The following is a 19,501-nucleotide window of genomic DNA, read 5'->3' on the forward strand; positions in this document are numbered from 1 at the left end:
GCAAGAATAGGCACAGCTTTGATGTTCATGAAAATTTAAGTACAGGAAAATGTAATCTGTTTACTCAGAATAAAAGACTATGGTACCCCTACTTTCATTTAATAAGTAATGATACTCACTTTGAAGAATGATTTAAAATAAGAATTTTTTTAAAAATTACAATAATTTTAGCTACAGATAAGCTATAATAGTGAAGCTATGGAAGCTGAAGGGAGAACATATGTAAATCTAATCGAATGGGCCTACAGAAGAGGAAAAAAAAAACAAACCAAAAAACCCAAAGAGACTGAAAGCTTGCATCAGATACTTGGTTTCTGTTTCCTTTGCTAACAATATCTACCCAGTACTCCACAAATGCAGTCATTGAAATGCATCTTCAATACTTGTCCTCCATGACAATTCAATTTTTACTTAATTCGAAAGTAAAGCCATAACCCACCATTTGACATCACTTATGACAAGGATTACAGTGAACTTTACTATTGCAGATCAAAAGGAGACTTTAAAAATGCAATCGTATTTAAATAGTGAAGATGGTAAAGTATTGTTAAAAGTGAATCTTTAAGTACATTAATTCAAATTTCCATTCTGAAGAAAGTAAGGTCCAACCAATTGAACAGTGACAAGGAAATCATTGGCCAATAAATGTCTAAACCAGCTAATACTGCCTCACTGAATGTGATATGTCCATCTTTTTATCCAGTTTTACCTGCTTACTTAGAGCAGACATGTAGCTTTTTAAATTACTTTTTTACTGTAAACAGCTTTGTAGAGCCCCTTCATCTCAAAGGAGCAAATTTTATTCACCTACAAGTAATGTGTCACCAACGCAACCAACCACGAAGAGCCACAAGGCCACTCTCTGTTGAGGACAATAGGACCATATAGGTCCAATAAAGCCACGTTTTTTCAACAAGCAACCTTTAACATTTTTGAAAGGAAAGTAAAAACAATCTTTTTATGTATTTGAACAAAAAAAAAAGGCACAGCACTTGGAAGGTATAAGATTTTTAGATCTGCATGTGTTCCACCATGCCCTCCCCCAAAGCCTACACTAGAATACACACTTTCTCTGTATTGACTACCACTAATAAGAATTAGTCTCACAGAGGTTCTGTGAGTCATGATTTAACATTCTGTAACTGATCCCAGGCTCTTTTTTTTTTTCTGGTTTTAACCAACCTTCATAGTTCATCTTTAAGACTTCAGAATCCTTGTGATTCAAAGCTGGATAACATCATCTACATTAACATTTATTTCATATTGCAGAAGTGCCTCCAAATGCTTATATTTACATTTATAATTTACTGATGCTCACTAGGCATTCCATTTTCTTTAATTTTTGACATGAATTTTTAAACAGGAAAAGATGATCCAACCAAACAATGTGTGTGCAGTTCAATGGCAGTTTGCAATTAAATGTGCCAGACATCTGTGAAAGTCTTAACTGGCCCTGTGCAAGAAAAAAAGGAACAGTTCTCCAATTTAAAAAGCACACAAAATTAAACAATGTTAAGCTCACTTACACAAAGAAAAATAAAATCTTATGTAAGCATTCATGGTATAATTACCAAATACAGATAAAGACAATCAAATGTTTCCAGGTAGAACACACACATATATACTGGTCTCTGGCAGTCAACCAAAACAGAAAATACTACACAACAAGGATAAGAAGGAAGGAGTTCAAACGTGTCCCTGATCCTTTCTTCTACAAAAAAATTATAAAAACCTTCCAGCTTTCCAGTTAAAAAAAAGACATGTCACAGTAACTGTGCCATGGCAATATGATGCTTAACTAAAAGCTAGTTGGGTGCATTTTGAACATACCCAGAAACGACAAATTTATGAAGTTCCTGTTCATTTGTTTGTTACATTTAAATTGTAACTTACTATTCAACCACCGTAACAAATAAATTACAGTTTTCTCCTACACAAGAGTTTTAAAAGCAGTAGCTGTCTGATAGACTTGAAAAAGAAAGCATTTAGTTTCTTCTTTAATACACAATTATAATATTACAAGCCAGGGTAAAACATCTCAACCACTATGGACCTTCCACAAGAAGAACAGTTATGGTCTTCCTTCTGTCAGCCAGGGACTTCAAAAGCACAATGAAGCTATGAGATACAAATCCTACAAGACCCCAGTTCTGAATCTTCTGTGTGAAAGCTGGGCATGCCTTTCCAGTGGATGTGTCACACAAGGGGCACTAGTTAGTAGGGAATAATCCCTAGATGTTTAAGTAAAAGCTATAGAGCATGAAACGTAAGCACTTTCATCCACATCGCATTGAAGTAGCATGTGGGATTAGTGACACAAAAAGTTTAATACAAGCTGTTTGCTGGTAACACTGTCCTCCAAGAAGTCTCTAAATAGCTTCACGTGTATGAAGAGAGACATCAGCAATCTGCATGAGAGAACAAGCTGATTTCTCTCTGTCAAACAAGACTTTACAGAGGCGGCAGTGGAGTTGCTGAAGAGCTGCGTGCCACTGCCAGTTCTTTTAACTAGTCAGAATCTACTGGTGTATCAGAAACAGCAATGCATCTAGGACAGTCAGTATGCACAACTAAACCTTGTTCATCACTTGAAAGTATCAAACGCATTTTTTTAATTACACCTCACCACTGCAAAGGTCAACGCAATGAAGAAAGTCCACAGATTTCAAAAGCTGAAAAACAACTGTTTGTTGAAATACAGAGAAATTAATAGTAGTGTGCATCAACCAATCTCTGCATAAAACTGTAAATCTGTTTACAACTATAAATGAAAATATTTAACCCACAGGTTTTCTGTATCTCCTTAAGAACTGTATTTCAATATGTTTCCATCATTTAAACAAAACCTGTCTCTCTGTGGTGGGTTGACCCTGGCTGGATGCCAGGTGCCCACCAAGCTGCTCTATCAATCCCCTCCTCAGCTGGACAGGGTAGAGAAAATACAATTAAAGGCTTGTGGGTCGAGATAAGGACAGGGAGATCACTCACCAATTACCTTCATGGGCCAAACAGACTCAACTCGGGGAAATTAATTTAATTTATTACCAATCAAAACAGAGTAGGATAATGAGAAATAAACCCAAATCTTGAAAACACCTTCCCCCTACACCTCCCTTCTTCCCGTGCTCAACTTCACTCCCGATTTCTCTACCTCCTCCCCCCAAGTGGCGCAGGGGGACAGGGAATGGGGGTTGCCGTCAGTTCATCACACGTGGTCTCTGCTGCTCCTTCCTCCTCACACTCTTCCCCTGCTCCAGCGTGGGGTCCCTCCCACGGGAGACAGTCCTCCACAAACTTCTCCAATATGAGTCCTTCCCACACTGCTCCAACATGGGTCCTTTCCATGGGGTGCAGTCCTTCAGGAACGGACTGCTCCAGCGTGGGTCCCCCATGGGGTCACAAGTCCTGCCAGAAAACCTGCTCCAGTATGGGCTCCTCTCTCCACAAGGTCACAGGTCCTACCAGGAGCCTGCTCCAGCATGGGCTTCCCACAGGGTCACAGCGTCTCCTTCGGGTGCATCCACCTGCTCCAGTGTGGGGTCCTCCATGGGCCGCAGGGGGACAGCCTGCCTCACCATGGTCTTCACCATGGGCTGCAGGGGAATCTCTGCTCAGGTGCCTGGAGTACCTCCTCCCCCTCCTTCTTCACTGACCTTGGTGTCTGCAGAGTTGTTGCTCTCACATATTCTCACTCCTCTCTCCTGGCTGCAGCCTCACAGTTGTCTTTTCCCCTTCTATGATAACATATTCAAGAGGTGCTACCACCGTCACTGATGGGCTTAGCCTTGGCCAGTGGCGGGTCCGTCTTGGAGCCGGCTGGCATTGGCTCTATCCGACACGGGGGAAGCTTCTAGCAGCTTCTCACAGAAGCCACTCCTGTAGCCCCCCCGGCTACCAAAACCTTGCCATGCAAACTCGATACGTTCTCTGAGACAGGACTGTATCACTCCAATCCCCCAAGCCCCAACACCTTCAAAACCTGAGCATTATCCCAGACACTGTCCCCACAAAGTGTCATAATACAGGTTTTTTTATGACACTTTACTCCCCAAAGATTGGTCTGATTAAAGTATTTTTCCTCTACAGCTTATTTGGATGCTTATAACAATAAAAGACTTCAGGCATGTCTTTGTTTTCAGTCACAGTATAAACCTATTGACCTAGAATGGTTACTCAACCTATAGATATACGAGAAGAAAAAAAAAGAGTTGCAAAAAAATTAAAAATATTACTAGGGAAACTGAACACAGACTAAGAAGCTGGAAGCTACTTACCATACAGCAATACCAAAATGTACTAACAATTACTGCTAGATGCTACTTTCCTCAATAACTCTCTTGGCTGTATTAATTTTTAATAATGCCTCAGTAGCCTTTCATTATAGTGTTTTAAAGATCTCATTTTGCTACACTAAGTATAGACTATTTAGTTGGATTTCAATTTTCTAAATAAATAGAAATGTCAAGGAGTTTTTCTTAAGTCAGGATTTGTTTTTACACCACAAACAATTCCTTCCTATCTCCCAGGCAATCCTCAGGATTTCTTAAAGGATTTTTAAATCAAAATTCACATTGGCTGCACTGTCAGCTGGAGCTTGTACCACATCCTGCTTGTACTATGAAGTATGTGGTCTCCTCAACAGCTTATACTCTACAAAAGCCATACATAAGGAAACTTTTAAACCCAAGATTTTTCAAAAACTAATGCAGCAAAAACATACAGAGCCAGTTCAGACATACTGCTTAAGCAAAAAAACCCAATCCTCATCCCCAAAAGTGCTACACATCCCAAAAGCCCTAGTACCTATAGGGGGCTGGGGGGAAACACAACACTTCAAGAGACAGTAATACAGAAAGACACAACACAACCACGAACAGAGTTCAGAAAACTGAATCCCTATGTTAGCTGGCTGGCACCAGTTGAGTTCAGGTTGCTTAGCCAGCTTCCTTACTGAGGAAGCCCTAAAACCTACTGTAACTCCACAAGGAGCATATGAGAGGGGAATTTTGAAAGAGTAATTTAAACAAGGTGCTCCTAGGATCCCTCTGACCTCTAGAAAGGATTTAGATTGTATTAACACTTCAAGCTTCCTACGGCTTTTTCTGCACATCTGGATAACATCAGGTTTTGGTACAAGACACATTTAGGAGTGATCTCAGCCAGAAGAAAATATATGTGCTGCTGTCTTTTCAGGGTGAAGTAATTTTTGCCTAAAACAGAGCTTGACTGACTTTAAGTTGAAAAGCCAGTTATGTCATAACTAGTGCAGAAGAGCTCAATTACAAGTATTTGCAGCCATTCTAACTTCAGAGGACAGGCTAGAACCACAAACCAAAGCTGTGACAAACAATCCAAGAGCTTAAATCTGGATTATTAAAAAAAAAAAAAAAAGGTATTTTCTATTTACACTCTGAAACCCCTTAACTGCTTTAGTTTAGTTTAAAGAGAAGGATTTCTTACTTAAAAAATTCAACACTTAAAGCATTTTGAAGCCCACATGTGGGCTTAGACTCTGGTATTAACAGATGGTGGTAATTCCCTCAGACACTTCAAAAATTGATAAAACATCATATAACCAGTCATTTCAAGGTCTCTAAATCCAGGTGGACACTGCATCACTGAGAGAAGATAACCTGTTGTACTCAGGGTTTTCTACTCATACTGTTAAGAGTTTTTTTAAGTGTAAAGCTTCCTTTCAGTGGTATTATTTCTTAATAGCTAAACGTCACCTAAACAATTAACTTACATTTTTTTGTGCTGATACTTTTAAGAACAGCCTCAACTGGAGAAGTATCAGTTTATATGGTTTAGCCTCATTCAGCTGAAACTTCTGCTTCCCCCTTTCCCATCCTTCCTTTCAATTGTTGCTTATAGTTACACCAAAGGCTCTTAATAAAAGTTTTACATGTATTTGCATTAGTTTGAGCTGCTGGGTTTCTGAAAAAGTGATAGCTGGCTTAGTAAACTACACCTTCAAGTGAGAAAAAGGATTACAGACTTCAAAACTATTTTTCAACTGAACCAGGACAGGCAACAAAGCAAGTAGATCCAAATTTGTTCTTAAATAGAATTTAATAACTTTTTATTAAAAAAAAAAAATCACATAAGCTATTTTCCCTTGTTATAAAAACCATTCATACTAGTAATAAGGGAAATCATCACGACTGTGAGAACTGGGAATAACCTGCTTCTGGGTTTTAGGAAATACTTGTAACTACCAACTTCTTCACTGAAGAACAGTCTGTTTTAAAGACAGTATCAACTCCTCTTCAGTGAGCACTACCTTTAAAATGTCAAATACCATACTGTATCAACTGTCAAAGACTGACTCCCCCTCGGTGACTAAGCCTACACATTGTTCCAGTCACAATGTGTTTATTATTGTACAATGTAAGTTACTTTGAACAAAAGAATTATTTTCTTTGCATGAAACATGAACTATAAAAAATTTGTTACACAATCATCTTTGCTTAACATATTACAGTTTCTAAGTAACATATAGCTATATGCAGGTAAAGTGCTATCGAACATTTCATCTATAAATATTATCCTATATATAAAGTCATGAATCTATTCTTTTCAACAAACTCAATGCAGAACTTTAACAGCTTTGGCTCTATACTGAATATTACATTTTTTTCCTTCTGTTATCAAGCATCTGTAACTTTGAAGACTATGCTAATGACTCTCCTAGTTTAATTTCAATTCATGCTAATTCATTGAATAAGGTAGTATTTATAGTATACGTTAAGAGCCACAAAGTTTCATTAACTCAGTATTAAGCCATTAATATTAACTCATACATTTTCAGCAGAATATCAAATGTAGCTACATTTTATATTTCTGAAATCCAAGAAATAAAGCTCACCTACAACCATAACTGTGATTTACAAAACTGACAGACACTCTCGGGTTTGTGTGTTTCATCCAAGGCTATCTATTAACAAGCAGGCACAACAGATGAAAAGCAAACACTCGCTGCTGTGGCTCACGGAGGTCTGTTTTCTTTCTTGGCTGCATGTGGTGCAAATTGTCCTTTGCTGGGTTAGGCATAGCAACATTGACTGGCTTATTTGTGGTAGATATTGCAGCTCACACTGTGAGATGAGGAAAAGGGTTGCTATAATTAAAAAGCTTCCCAGACTCCACCTCCCACTTTTTGGAAAGGGAGCACTATTATCTACACAAGGAGAATAAAGATCTAAATGTGTGAATGATTAAGGCATTGGAACATCTGACATACAAAAGAAAGGCTGAAGAGAGCTGGGATTGTTTAGCCTTAAGAAGAGAAGGTTTGAAGAGATCTTATAAATGTGTATGCGTATTTGTAGCGGAGGTAGGGAGGGCAGGGAGTAGAAACAAGGGAGCCAGACTTCTCAGTGTCACCCAGTGACACGACGAGTATCAACAGGCACAGGAAACTCCACTCACACCTAAGTAAAAACTTGACATGGGAGTCTCCATCCTTAGAAATATCCAAAACCCAGCCAGACAAGGCCCTGAGCAACTTGCTCTAGTTGACCCTGTGAGCACAGATTTTTCTCTAGAGACCTCCAGAGGGCCCTTCCATCCTCACCTGTTCTACCTTTGAAATTTCTGTGATTCTGCTAGTTTATGACAACGAAGTTTCAGGAGGATGTTGTAGTGTTAGTGCCAAAGAGAAGAATGGAGAGGCATGAACATTAACATGATTTGGGGGGGGGGGGGGGGGAAGGAATCGTGTTACATATGAGCCCAGGAGAGTATGTAGAAGTTTCTTTTCAGATGGACTCAATTCACTTCAGCCTTGGACAGTAAATGCAACTCTAACAGGCTCTTCTTGTAAGTCTATTTCTGCATACACATAATGCTCTCCAAGATATCAAAAGATGCAATGGAGGCTGCAACACTTCCATGAGGAACAGAGTGGATGAGAAAGCTTTTCAAATCACCTAAAAATTGCATAAAACAAAACAAAGAAAAAACAGAAGACTTCTGCAGGTCGGTTGGAGGTATACATGCCATAGCTGAAGACAGAAGAAAAAGCAAAGAGAAGAATTTTGGAGCCCCAGAGACTAAAACACAGGGCAGGGGCTCCACAAATCTCTTTAGGGAAAAAGAATTAGAAGAATGAAGTAGCTCCCACCTCCTGAGTATCTTGCTTGGAAGACCTTATTCAGTCAAACGCAGTCTTAACACAAATGTTTCTGTAAGTTTCAGCTATTCAGCACATGAATATTAACAGCCAAGTAGCCATCAGTCACAGATATGACTCACAAATACCACACACCTTGCCATTTACCAAAACAGATAATGTATTTCACTGGAGCAATAGAAGGAAAAGAGGGGGTGCTGATACTAATTTTTGGACAACTTTACGTCATCAAACTTCTTGCTCATGGAGGAACATGTTGAGCTAAACAATCCTGTTGGACATGTAAACACCGAGTTTACAATGATGGCTTTTGTGGGAGCTCTCAATCTCAAAAGAAAACGGCAAAAGTCACCAGCCATGAAAGTATAACACACCACTTAGTAGGGTTCTTTACCTCCTTCTTCTTTCCATAACTTAACATACCCACAATGCACCTTTCAGAGGCCCCCTGATAAGTTTCATTTATTAAAATTACGATTTGAAGAGGGATGAAGCTGCTTTCTTCCCACAAAATTGGCTTTTTCTTCTCATTTCAGGCACCAGCTCTTGCCCCATTCTCTTAACATTCCAACTCCTACAATTAAACAGCTGCAGCTAATGCCTTTCTGCAAAGATACTGAATCCCCAAGTCCATTCTCCAGACCACTGGGAAGCTCATTCTCCCTGCATAACATCCTTAGATACACTAGTTCAAATCCTGTTTTTCAAGACCTTCTTTTACATTTGTAGTGCTTTACCCTTTCCCAATCCTTAGGTACATTTGCTCACATTATGGAGATGCTACACAACTGGAGCTGACAAAACTCGGTAGCTACATTCTGATGTATATGCCCTATTGGAAGGGGCAGACAGCTTTCCCATTCTGCTAGCCATAAAACATAAATTCAACTTTAAGCAAGAATGCTCCCCTGATTTCAAAGTAATCTTTTTATTTCTTTTTTTTCTTTTTTCTTTTTCTTTTTTTTTTTTTAAATTGAAGGTTCTTAACACTAAAAGTGACATAGGAAGATTTTTAGCTCACAATTAAATCAAGAAGTATTTTTTGGATGCAGCGAGCTATACAAGGTATTGCTGAAGAGTAAGAACAAATTCTGATCGGTCAGGCATGAGCAATCCAAGACAGGGCTTGGCTTCAATCAGTTCATTACTAGCTTGAACGTGTATTTCATGGTTACTATTCCATATTTAATGAAAACATATCTTATTGTTTTCTATAATTCTGTAGTAGGAACGAGTCTTTGTTTCAACAGGTTTGTACAGGCCCCTTTGTGAATCAAAGGACATGTTGTTTCCAATTCATATTTGTGCTTATAGATATTCAAAACATTTTATTTTTACAAAACAAAAGAGCAAAAAATTTTTAAAAACTGTTAAAATGGCTCAAAGCAGGCAATCAAAAGTAAATAAAAGTTAGAAAATTTTATCGAATTGAGTATTTGTCACAGAATATGAACACTTAAAAGTCAAAAAAAAAGTGAGATCACATAAAACTGACTACAATGTCATATTGCTGGTACTGGAGTTAGTTTAGAAGGCTCTACTCAGAGAATTATTATTTCCATCCTTCTTTCTACACTGTCCCAGTACTACAAAAGCCATCAGGTACCAAAAAGCATGATTAAACACACTCAAATTAATCACAATTTCACTTGTAAGTTAGTATCTTGCCCTATCTCACTTTCAGATAATTCAAAAACCTAATACCTATTCTGCACAGTTAACAAAGGCTTCCAACTGTAAACAAAAGGGCAGTGAAAGAAACATCATTTTCCAAATATAGAAGTCAAGCACTTGTAAGCTGTTGAATAGCATAAGCAGTATTCAGTTATGCAAGCTTTCAGTGAATTATGTTGGAACAATCTCACTGATGCAACCCAATTTTAAATTAAAGCAGGGTAGTCACATTATAGCGTTGCATTAATATAAATGAATCGACATCACTGATATAAATCTCAGTAACACCAAAACTACTTAGACTTACATATTTACTGAAGATTATTATTTTCCATGTACTTCAAAAGTAGAACAAACTCTAAACCACAAAAATTACCAGAACGCAAATTTTAGCAGAGTCAGTAGGTTGATCAGAAGTTGAAGTGCCTGTCTACTGGAAATAACAAATAATAATTCTCTTGGAGATGAACATCATTAACAATCTTCCTAAATTGGAAGTTATGAAACTATAGTTCAAATAGCTGAAATCCATCATAATCCTATAGTTGAAACTGGTATTTCTATCATTAAAGAAGTGATATGTGACTCTCCACAAATAAACCCTTTTTTAAAAATTCTTCATTATCTTTACCCTGAATATCATATACTGAATACTGTATCATTCATAGTACATTCAAGCCAAGCCTTTGCAAGACAGAAGTGGGATGTAGATCATCAAATTCAAAACTGATGTTTCAAGAGATCTGCCACCTCTGATTATAACAGCAAGTTCTAAATTTGATTCATACTTAAAGAAACCTTAAGGGTTCTGTCTACGCAAGGAGTAATAAAACTCCACAGTGGGGTATTTCCAAAAATATGAATGGTAATTAAGGATCAAATTCCACCACAAAATAAATGGAACTCCATCAACATAAACACACACTACTACACTGATGCTTTGCCCACCAGGCACACACAAGGTATCAACTACTGAGGTAGCTGCAATGATACTGTTCTGTGTAAAGTACTACAAAATGCTGTAGTAGCAAGAGAGCAACACAATTTGTTTTTAAATGGCAGATTTCAAATCAGATAGACTAAGATACAAGAACAAAAAAGTGCAGTACCAAGTAATGAACAGGTAAGATTAAGAGATTGATTTAAAATAGCTTGGATAGCTTATTAAGTTAACACAGCTGTGTTAATACTGCGCACAGTATTTATCAGGATATAAAAGTCTCAGTTTTGGTACTAACCCAATCACAGATTTTATTCCACTTTGACAAAATTCAACATGGCGTGAAAGGGGAACAAACACTTCAGTAGGAATTCAGAGATGATTATGCAGGTTTTGGGTCTGTTTTTTAAAAAAAAAAACCCGATGTAATATAGACAGTGATTCATATATTTGAAAAGTATGAGTGGAAACACTGAAAAGCATTAACATAAGAAAAAACTGTACCATAGCCTCCTAGACGTCAACCTCGTGAATGTAATGAGCCATGCCCCTTGACTTCTACCCCTTTGAGTACTCATCTGAAAGCCAAGGGCTGGGGGAGAGAGTGAGGGAAAATATGGAGGGGAGAGAAAAATTAGTGTATAACTGGGTACACAGCTAAATGCTTAGTCTTGTAAAACACATGGTTTAAATGGGGAATCAGGTCACAATTTTGTAAAAATAGCATCTCGACAGAGAAAGGTGCTAACCTTTTGCTTGATGCAAAGGGAGAGAACATAGGTAGGGTCTCAGGTGGGAGTAGGGGGAAAGGCCAAAGACTGGAGGTGTTGTATTAATACCAGTTTCAGAACTTTATTACTTCAGCGTGACAAAAATAATTAAAAAACCATAGGTATTCACCTCCCTTATAATCCATTAACTGAATCCTGTAAAGACAAGTAAGATGTAAAGCTAAGAAGAAAATAGCTGTTCAGAGTTAAGCAGTAAGGAATACTCAGCAATAAGCTCACCATGACAGATTTTAAAAAGTTATCGCCTATAGAAATGTATCAATGCCTCATACCAAAACCACAGCAGATTCCAAGCCACCTGCTGAGATATCACTAGTGCTTCATGACTGATACAAGGATTGAAGAAAACTTCCCACCCATAAACACCTACTGTCAAAGATTAGATAAAAAAGCCAAAAGCAATCAGTTATACTAAAAGAAATTAAGTGAACATTCAGTCATTCAAAGATTTTCTGTAACAAAAAATAAGTTTTCCATCAAAGTATTAGATAATGACAACAGCTACAGTACTCTTAAGTAGTTGCCCATGGAATTCTATTACAAACTCTCGCATTGGATACTGCTCTTTCCATATGGCTCTGGTAGCTTCTACAGTAACTTCCAGACATAGTTCAGTATGGAGATAATATGAGCAGGATAAAAAGGGACCAGTGGGACAGACAGTAACTTGAACAAGGACTGACACCTCCAGGTAAGTATTACCTAAAACAAAAAACTCACACACACAAAAAAAAAAAAAACACTTTTTTGAATAATACTATCAGCAGAGAATTATACTACAAAAATAAGAAGACTTCCGCCGAGAAAATGGAATAAGACTCTCAAGCCTGCAAAGCTAGTTCCACAAGAAAAACAGAAGTCATATGATGGAGGCTACAGTTCACGAGGCCCACGCTTTCTCAGAGTACAACAGCATGCAATGAACAAAAGTGATCCTTCCTCCCCACACAAGAGTAGAACTGTGACACAGGATGTTGCAGCAACCAAAACTGTAAATGGATTCAAAGAACTCAAATATCAAAAGCCAACTTTAGCTCAAGAAGACCCTCGTCCAATGTTTGAAGAAAAGGAGTACTAAAGGGAAACAAAAAAAAAGTCTCTCTCATATATGCCTCTCTAAATTTTTCCTCATGACCACTACTACAGAGACCCTGTAGGGCAAGAAGGATCTCACATAATCCAGTCCATTTGCTCTGAAGCTGCAAATGCCACTCCTGCAAGTACACAATATGACAGAGCACTAAAAAATGGCTTACCTCTTGTGATGGGTGACTAACACTGAAGTAGGATGGAACAGCCAAGAAAATGAGAAGAGTTAGGCAGAAGCGTGGGCTGTAGTCAACAAGAACAGCAAGAGACCTTTTGAACTATGCCTGGTGTTTGACCCACTTCTTATAAGCACTCTCTAGCCTGACAAAACATATATAAAAGCTTTTCAGATTGCATAAGGAGAACCCTGGTCAGCTACACCTGCATCAGATTGAAATCTGTTCAAATCTGCATCACATCATCTGTTCAAGATGCATAGGCGAAACAAGCAGCATGTGTCGGCACCAGTCACAATTTTTTAGTATCAGTCAGCTTCCTGTTCACCTTTCTTATTTCATGCTGCCATAGAATCAGCACTACAAAACTCAAAATAAAAAATTCTAGGAAATTCAAACTGGAAGAGAGAAAGCTTTCTAAAAGCTAAGAAACAATGCAATTCACGTAGTCATGTTTGATGAAAGCTGGCCAGACAAGAGACAGTTCAAGATATACACTGACAGAAAAAACTGGAAAAGCAGAGAATTAAGGAAGCAAGCCAGTAAAAATAATGAAAGGAAAGGAGATATATTATAGACAAACTAATTAAAGCCACGTGTGGAAATTTTGAACTAGGAAATACGTGAAACAAAAATACTCTTCAAGTAGAAGAATACAGATGGACAGACTGACCCACTTCCACCTTAATATCATATTCGCTGGAGCACATGGTGCAGAACTTTATTTTAAACATCAGTCTAACACATATCATAAGTACAAAATGGTATCAAGAAGCAAAGGAACTATGGAGAATAACAACCAGCACATCTATCATAGCAATAACATCATCTTTGACAGTACCCTAAAAAAACTAATAGACCCATTCAAAGGGGAAAGGCCTCCCCATCAACAGAAGCACAAAACTGGTGTCAGAATACCCTCAAAGAGAAATCACTAAGAGCAATTAGGGGATTATGTTGTTTGTAAGGAAAGCCTTTTCCAGTTTGGTGCTCTGCAGTACACAAGGGTCAGTGAACACACATCTCTGAGACAGCATGCTGAACCTGGGAATTCTATTAAACCCACGGATCGAAATCAAAATAAGCCCCATCACAGAAGAATGCATGAAGTATGATGAGGAGTTCCCTCCTACTTCCAAAAGTGTAAAAAGAATACAATATTCTATAAAATCATTCTAGAAAAACCTTCAGCTCGTAGACTCTTAACATCTTCTGACCTTCATAGTATTAACACTAGAAGGTTTTTTTTAAGGAAAACTGCAAGTAGTTCATAGGCATTGGCATATAAAGGGCTGAACCCCCTCTCCATTATGTCTTCCACTATAATGTTAAACAATGAAAAATAACACAAGTAATATTAGAAACTCTACCAAGCGATATTCCATCAAACAAATTCACCAGTATAACAGAACTCTGAACACCCAGTAAGTTCAGAGGAAAAGAAGTGTCACTAAGAAAAAGAAAAGTATCAAGATAAACTAATCCCATAAACAGAGTAGGCATGCCCAAGAAAAAAATACTGTCTGAGCTGAAAGTCAACTGTTAAAATTTGGCAAAGCTGAAAATCCAGCAACATATTAGACACGGAAAAAGATTTTCAGCACTGCATAAAAAGCACTTCATCACCTCACAGATACAATAAATCACTGTGTCCATCAACATCAGAAGGTACCACGTGAAGTAAGTCTGAAATGTGGTAATAGAGACCAGTGAGGGGCCACCAAAACAAACATTTAAAGGTAAAAACTGTCCAAGAGAAACCCTAAGAAGAAAACTCAACAGGGAAGAAGAGTGACCATCTCCATGACAAGGGCAAGCCAAACCAAAGTTTTGTCTCAGAAATTTGCTGCTGCTTCCATGCAGATGCAGAAGAATGAATAGACTTAGTTAAGCTTTACACAGAGGAGCAGTAATCTCAGATAAGAAAATAAAAAAAGTATCTCAATCTTTAACTTCTGATTCTCCTCGATAATAAAAGAAGTTGCAGCTATGTAGAATATTGATACTAAAAAGCTATTACCAAATAGCTTACAGATAGCCAGTGTGGTATAGTATAGGTTATATTTCTCTCAGAGACTTAACATATCAACTGACACATCAAACAGAGATCAGCTCTTTAAGCACTGTCCACTCATTATCACACTTGCATCAGAAGTCATTCAGAAATAGTAAAGGCTGAAGAAAAAAAAAAACAAAAAACAAAAAAACAAAAAACAAAAAAACACCCCCAAAACAAATCAAGTTCTCTCCACGCCCACCCACCCCTCAAAGAATGCTTCTAAAATACAAAACTGCATTTTATTTAGAGTTTCTATTAAAATCCTTAATACAGAATCAGATAACGTTTACTAGTTTAGGGATATGCCATCAGCTTTACTTTGTATCTGCCATATTCACTATGTTTGTTTCACATGCAAGTAAATTAAGTTTCAAATACACAAGCATAAGTTTGAGACATTCACTGCCCTGAGAAGAAAAAGATTAGCAGACACAATATAACCTCTCTCTGCTGTGGGAATACTGACTATTGTATATTAGAGTCCATCTGTTAAGTAATGACTGATCCAGAATGCATCGCTACTGCAGCAGACTCCCAAGCAGTTTCACATTCATATACGTCTCCCAATGCTGAGAGCACTGTTAAACACTCTTGCGTTTATTTTTAAATATAAGCGTAGTTTTCAGCAATAGGAACTAATTAGTAGGTAGATTTTATAGGCAAGCATTGTAACAAGCACTGTATGTCCTCCACACAAATACCAAAACAGATTCTAACCTCCCCCCCCAAAGACAAGCCAATGTTAGTCCAGTTGCTGATGTATTAACAGCCAGAATTAAAATAAGCTTAAATATCAGTAAGAAGAATGAAAGAAGAAAGAAAATCAGGAAAGGATTAAACATCTTTGTATCTGTCATGGTCTATACAAAGCCAGTTAATAAAATAACTGTATGTTAGTCCCTTATTTCGAGTGCTACTTTTAAAGGAATGGGTAATAATCCAATAAAGTTATGATGACTTGTACCATACTTGTACAAAAAAAAAAAATTTACAAATCACGTTTCAGTTAAGTGTCAAACAGCATGTAGAGAGGAGTGGGAAATATACCAGATTAGTGTTCCAACATATTCACAAAACTATTAGGGCTTTAACCCTGTGTGTTCAGATAAGCCATAAATATTAAAATGATCTGACCAAACCATGTCTTTCCCTGCATGCTGCAGCTTTTCCATTCAGTCTGTGCTAGGTCAAATGCAAATAACTGTCAAACAGAAGAATACATCTTTTTAAAGTGTTTGAAACAAAATATATTCTTTACATGACTTTGTATAAAATGAGTGGACATTAGAAGCATTAAACATTTGAAACAAAGGCAGTTTCAATTAATTGCTATTCAGTTTTGAGCAGTCATTTTTCTATCCTATTTTATATGCAAAAATTGAGGATATTTCATTGACTGAAATGCTTCAAAAGCTTTGCTGCAGCAAATCTTGCATTCAGGAGCAGCACCAAATTGCACATAATTGAAAGTGATTCATTTTTAGATCCACTCGTTTGGCTTCTGTAAGTTCCTCAGGCTTTGGTGTAGGTAGCGCAAAAACATTAAGTCATACAGTCCTGCAGTAACTCTTTCACTCCATGAAGTGAGCAGATGACTAAGGAGCTACATTTTAGCATCTTCCCCTTGTTTCAAGCTATTTACCAGTGTACAATAGTGTTTTGCAATGCACAGACCTTAAACAAAATTAGCAACAGCACTTACTTTGCAGACAAGAACGTGTTTTGGAAAGCATGGCAGATTATTAAGACATGAGCAACCCAATACAATACTGCAATACAACTAACTCTTTATTACAGATATTAAAGCATATTAAATCCTTGCAAAAATCTCCCTCCTCCCCCTTCCTCTACATAAAATACTCAACTAGCTCTGAGCTAACAGGGTTAAATCCTTCACATGTTTCAGCCACTAAGAAAAGATACCAGCTCAGGCTGCTTTTTTATATTTTTTTCAATTAAAAACAGATACTACATTCACAGCACTCTTCTTCCAATGAGGAAGCCACCAGCTTATAGGGCAGCGTCCAGAACCCAGAATTGCGAATTACTTAATCTCCTGATTTTTTACATTGTGAATTGCACATACACTACACTTCTGCAGGAGGCGGCGGGGGAGAGGCACTGGGAAGGGGAAGAGTGGCCTGTCTGTACTAGGTAGGGTCCTGCGTGGAGTTTAGGGAGCACTAAGGGGGCTTCTGTCACACGCACGACGAGGAGAAGAGCAGGTCGCGGTATTAACGGTGAGAGAGAGGAACAAGAGGAGTTTGGGAAGGAAAGATGGTTGGAGAAGGGCCGTACGTGTAGGAGGGACACAGGGGCAGGGAAAATGAAGGTCCCTTTCGGGCTGCACAGGGGCGGGGGGATGTAGGGAGCAGCCCCGTGAGGAGGTGGGCTGCGCGGGCCGGTGCCCACGGGCCCTCTGCCCGCCCGGGCGTCACCGGGGCGGGGTGCCCGGCCGCTTACCAGGTTCAGCACCGTCTCCACGATGTCCCGGTTGCTGACCTCCCCGACCTGGATGAGTCCGATGAGGACGGCGAATTTCATCCGGATATTGCGGATCGGCACCGACGGGTTAATCATCCCCGCGGGGAGCACTACGGACCCGGAGCCCGACGCCCTCAGCTCCCCCATCACCGCGACGCTGCTGCCGCTGCCGCCTCCGCCGCCGCCTCCACCGCCGGCCCCGACGGAGATGAGTCCCGCGGGCTGCGGGTCCGGCCCCGACACCGGCTTCTCGCTCGCCATTTACCCCCCGCCGTTACCGGCACCTGCCGCCGCCTCCCCGCCCGGCCGGGCCGAGCCGCGCATCCACCGCAGTCGCACCCGGCGGGGCCGCAGGGAGCCGGCCCGAGGCGCAGGCACCGTCCCAGGAGCCGCTCCCCCGCTCCGCTATAATGAGGGATTATTATGGGCGCCGATGCCCCGTTAGCCGAAGGCTGCCCAGCCGGGGCCGCCTCCCCGCCGCGGGGCGGGAGGAGCGGGCGCCGCCGAGCGCGGCGCGGCCCGGCGGAGGCGAGCGGCGCGCGGAGCTGACGGGTGCGCGAGCGATCGCCGCTGTTGTTGTGGAGCCGAAACCGCCGCCGCTCACGCCGCCATGTTGCCGCCCCCTGCCTGCGGTAGCCGCTAGGGCGCCTGCGCCGAGCCCGTCGGGGGGAGTGGCCGGGCCCGGCCCCCCCAGCCGGCGGGGAGACAGGTGAGCAGGTGCAGGGAGGCCGCGCTGCCGCCGCGGCGGCGTGAGGGACCGCGCCGAGGCGCGGAGCCGCCGCCTCCCGCCGGGGTGCCGCGGGCCGGCGCCCGCCCGCTCCGGGGAGATTGCATCAACGCCGCCCGAAGTGACAGGGTGGCGCCCGCCCGCGCCGACGCGCGGCCGCCCCCCGGCCGAGGGCTCGGCCTCGCCCGCCGCCCCAGGGCGCCCCCTGCGGGGGGGGCGGGGCGCTGCGCCGCCCCTCGGGCTGCCCGCGGGGCTGCGGGCTGGCGATCGCCGCCGTGGCGGTTGGCGCCCGCTGCCCGTCGCCAGGCGCAGGCCTCCGTCGCGGGGGGTGGCCCCTCCTCGCCTCCCCGGGGACCCTGCTGGTGAGGGGCCCTGGGCTGCTCCCCGGCCGGCTGGGCAGGGCCCTGCAGGGCTTCTCGGCCGGCTCCCATGCTTTCGAGCCTCTGTGGTCTCTGCCGTCCCTTCCCCACGCTGGTACCACGCTGCTGTGCGAGGAAAAGTGTCTGGCTAGGGACCTTTTGTTTGGGGTTTCTTTTTTTGGGGGGTAGCAATTTCAGTCTTAGCAAGTGGTCGAGTGAGAGTGTCAGGGGTTGTGCAAGGGCTCCTGAGCTGTGGCCCCTTCGGGCATGGGCAGGGACAGGGGAAACCCCGGGGTCTGCCAGCTTGAGAGCTCGTGTGGTGCTCATTCAAGGAGAGGGATATTTTTCCAGAGGTCTTGTTAATGCTTGCACTCCTCGTTCTTGGTTGCTGGTGTTACATACAGAGGTGTCCAGTCGACAGCAGTTTTGCTGAGCCCCTTGGTTTCAGTGACGCCTCATGGCAATGAGCATTTTTTCAAGCCTCTCCAGTGTTATATCAGAGAAACAGAAGTACCTCTGATGTTTTGAGGAGGCTGAAATTATTCACATAGTTGTTTGAATAAAGTTGTATATATTTGTTCTACATGTGCTGGAGATAATTCGTCCCTGTTCAAAAACGTGTTCTGTCTTGGCTTCCTAGTGACTGTCATCACAAAGTTGAATTTTACAACAAATCTTGTCCCCTGGTCTCAGAATACCATTCGTCCCATCCCTTCTGTAACCCCAAATTTGGGAATCTGGCTGGATTGCTGGTCCTCCTTATACCCAGCTTTAGATAATAAACTGCATAAACACAATGAATCAGCAAGACTCGATCACTACATCTTCCAGGATTACAGCAGCTGCTCTAAGCTCCACCAAAGAAGAAAGACCTCAGCTCTGTACTATGAGATGCATTAGCTCTACATACTTGTAAATACAGTATGTTACATTTACTTGTTTGCAAGGTCCATAGGTGCTTGACAGTATGCATAGCCCAGATGCGTAGACATGACTAAAACAGTGGTTATCTCGGAATCACAGAACCAACATTATTTCAGAAAGCTACAAAAGATGGTGAGAAAACCC

The 19,501-nt window shown here is 41.0% G+C and overlaps 1 protein-coding gene across 4 annotated transcripts in view; it reads right to left on the reverse strand.

Annotated features, from left to right (window-relative positions):
- Window positions 1-17,608, reverse strand: part of NBEA (neurobeachin) — a 522,877-nt gene extending 505,269 nt beyond the window's left edge. For all 4 annotated transcript variants that reach the window (XM_072854755.1, XM_072854781.1, XM_072854766.1 and 1 more), the window contains exon 1: window positions 17,327-17,608. In XM_072854755.1, coding sequence (XP_072710856.1) covers window positions 17,327-17,608 — 282 coding nt within the window. The remainder of the gene's footprint in view (window positions 1-17,326) is intronic.
- Between the last annotated feature and the right edge of the window lie 1,893 nt (window positions 17,609-19,501).

This window comes from Ciconia boyciana, chromosome 1, assembly GCF_034638445.1.
Source record: "Ciconia boyciana chromosome 1, ASM3463844v1, whole genome shotgun sequence".
In the NCBI taxonomy this organism is placed as follows: domain Eukaryota; kingdom Metazoa; phylum Chordata; class Aves; order Ciconiiformes; family Ciconiidae; genus Ciconia; species Ciconia boyciana.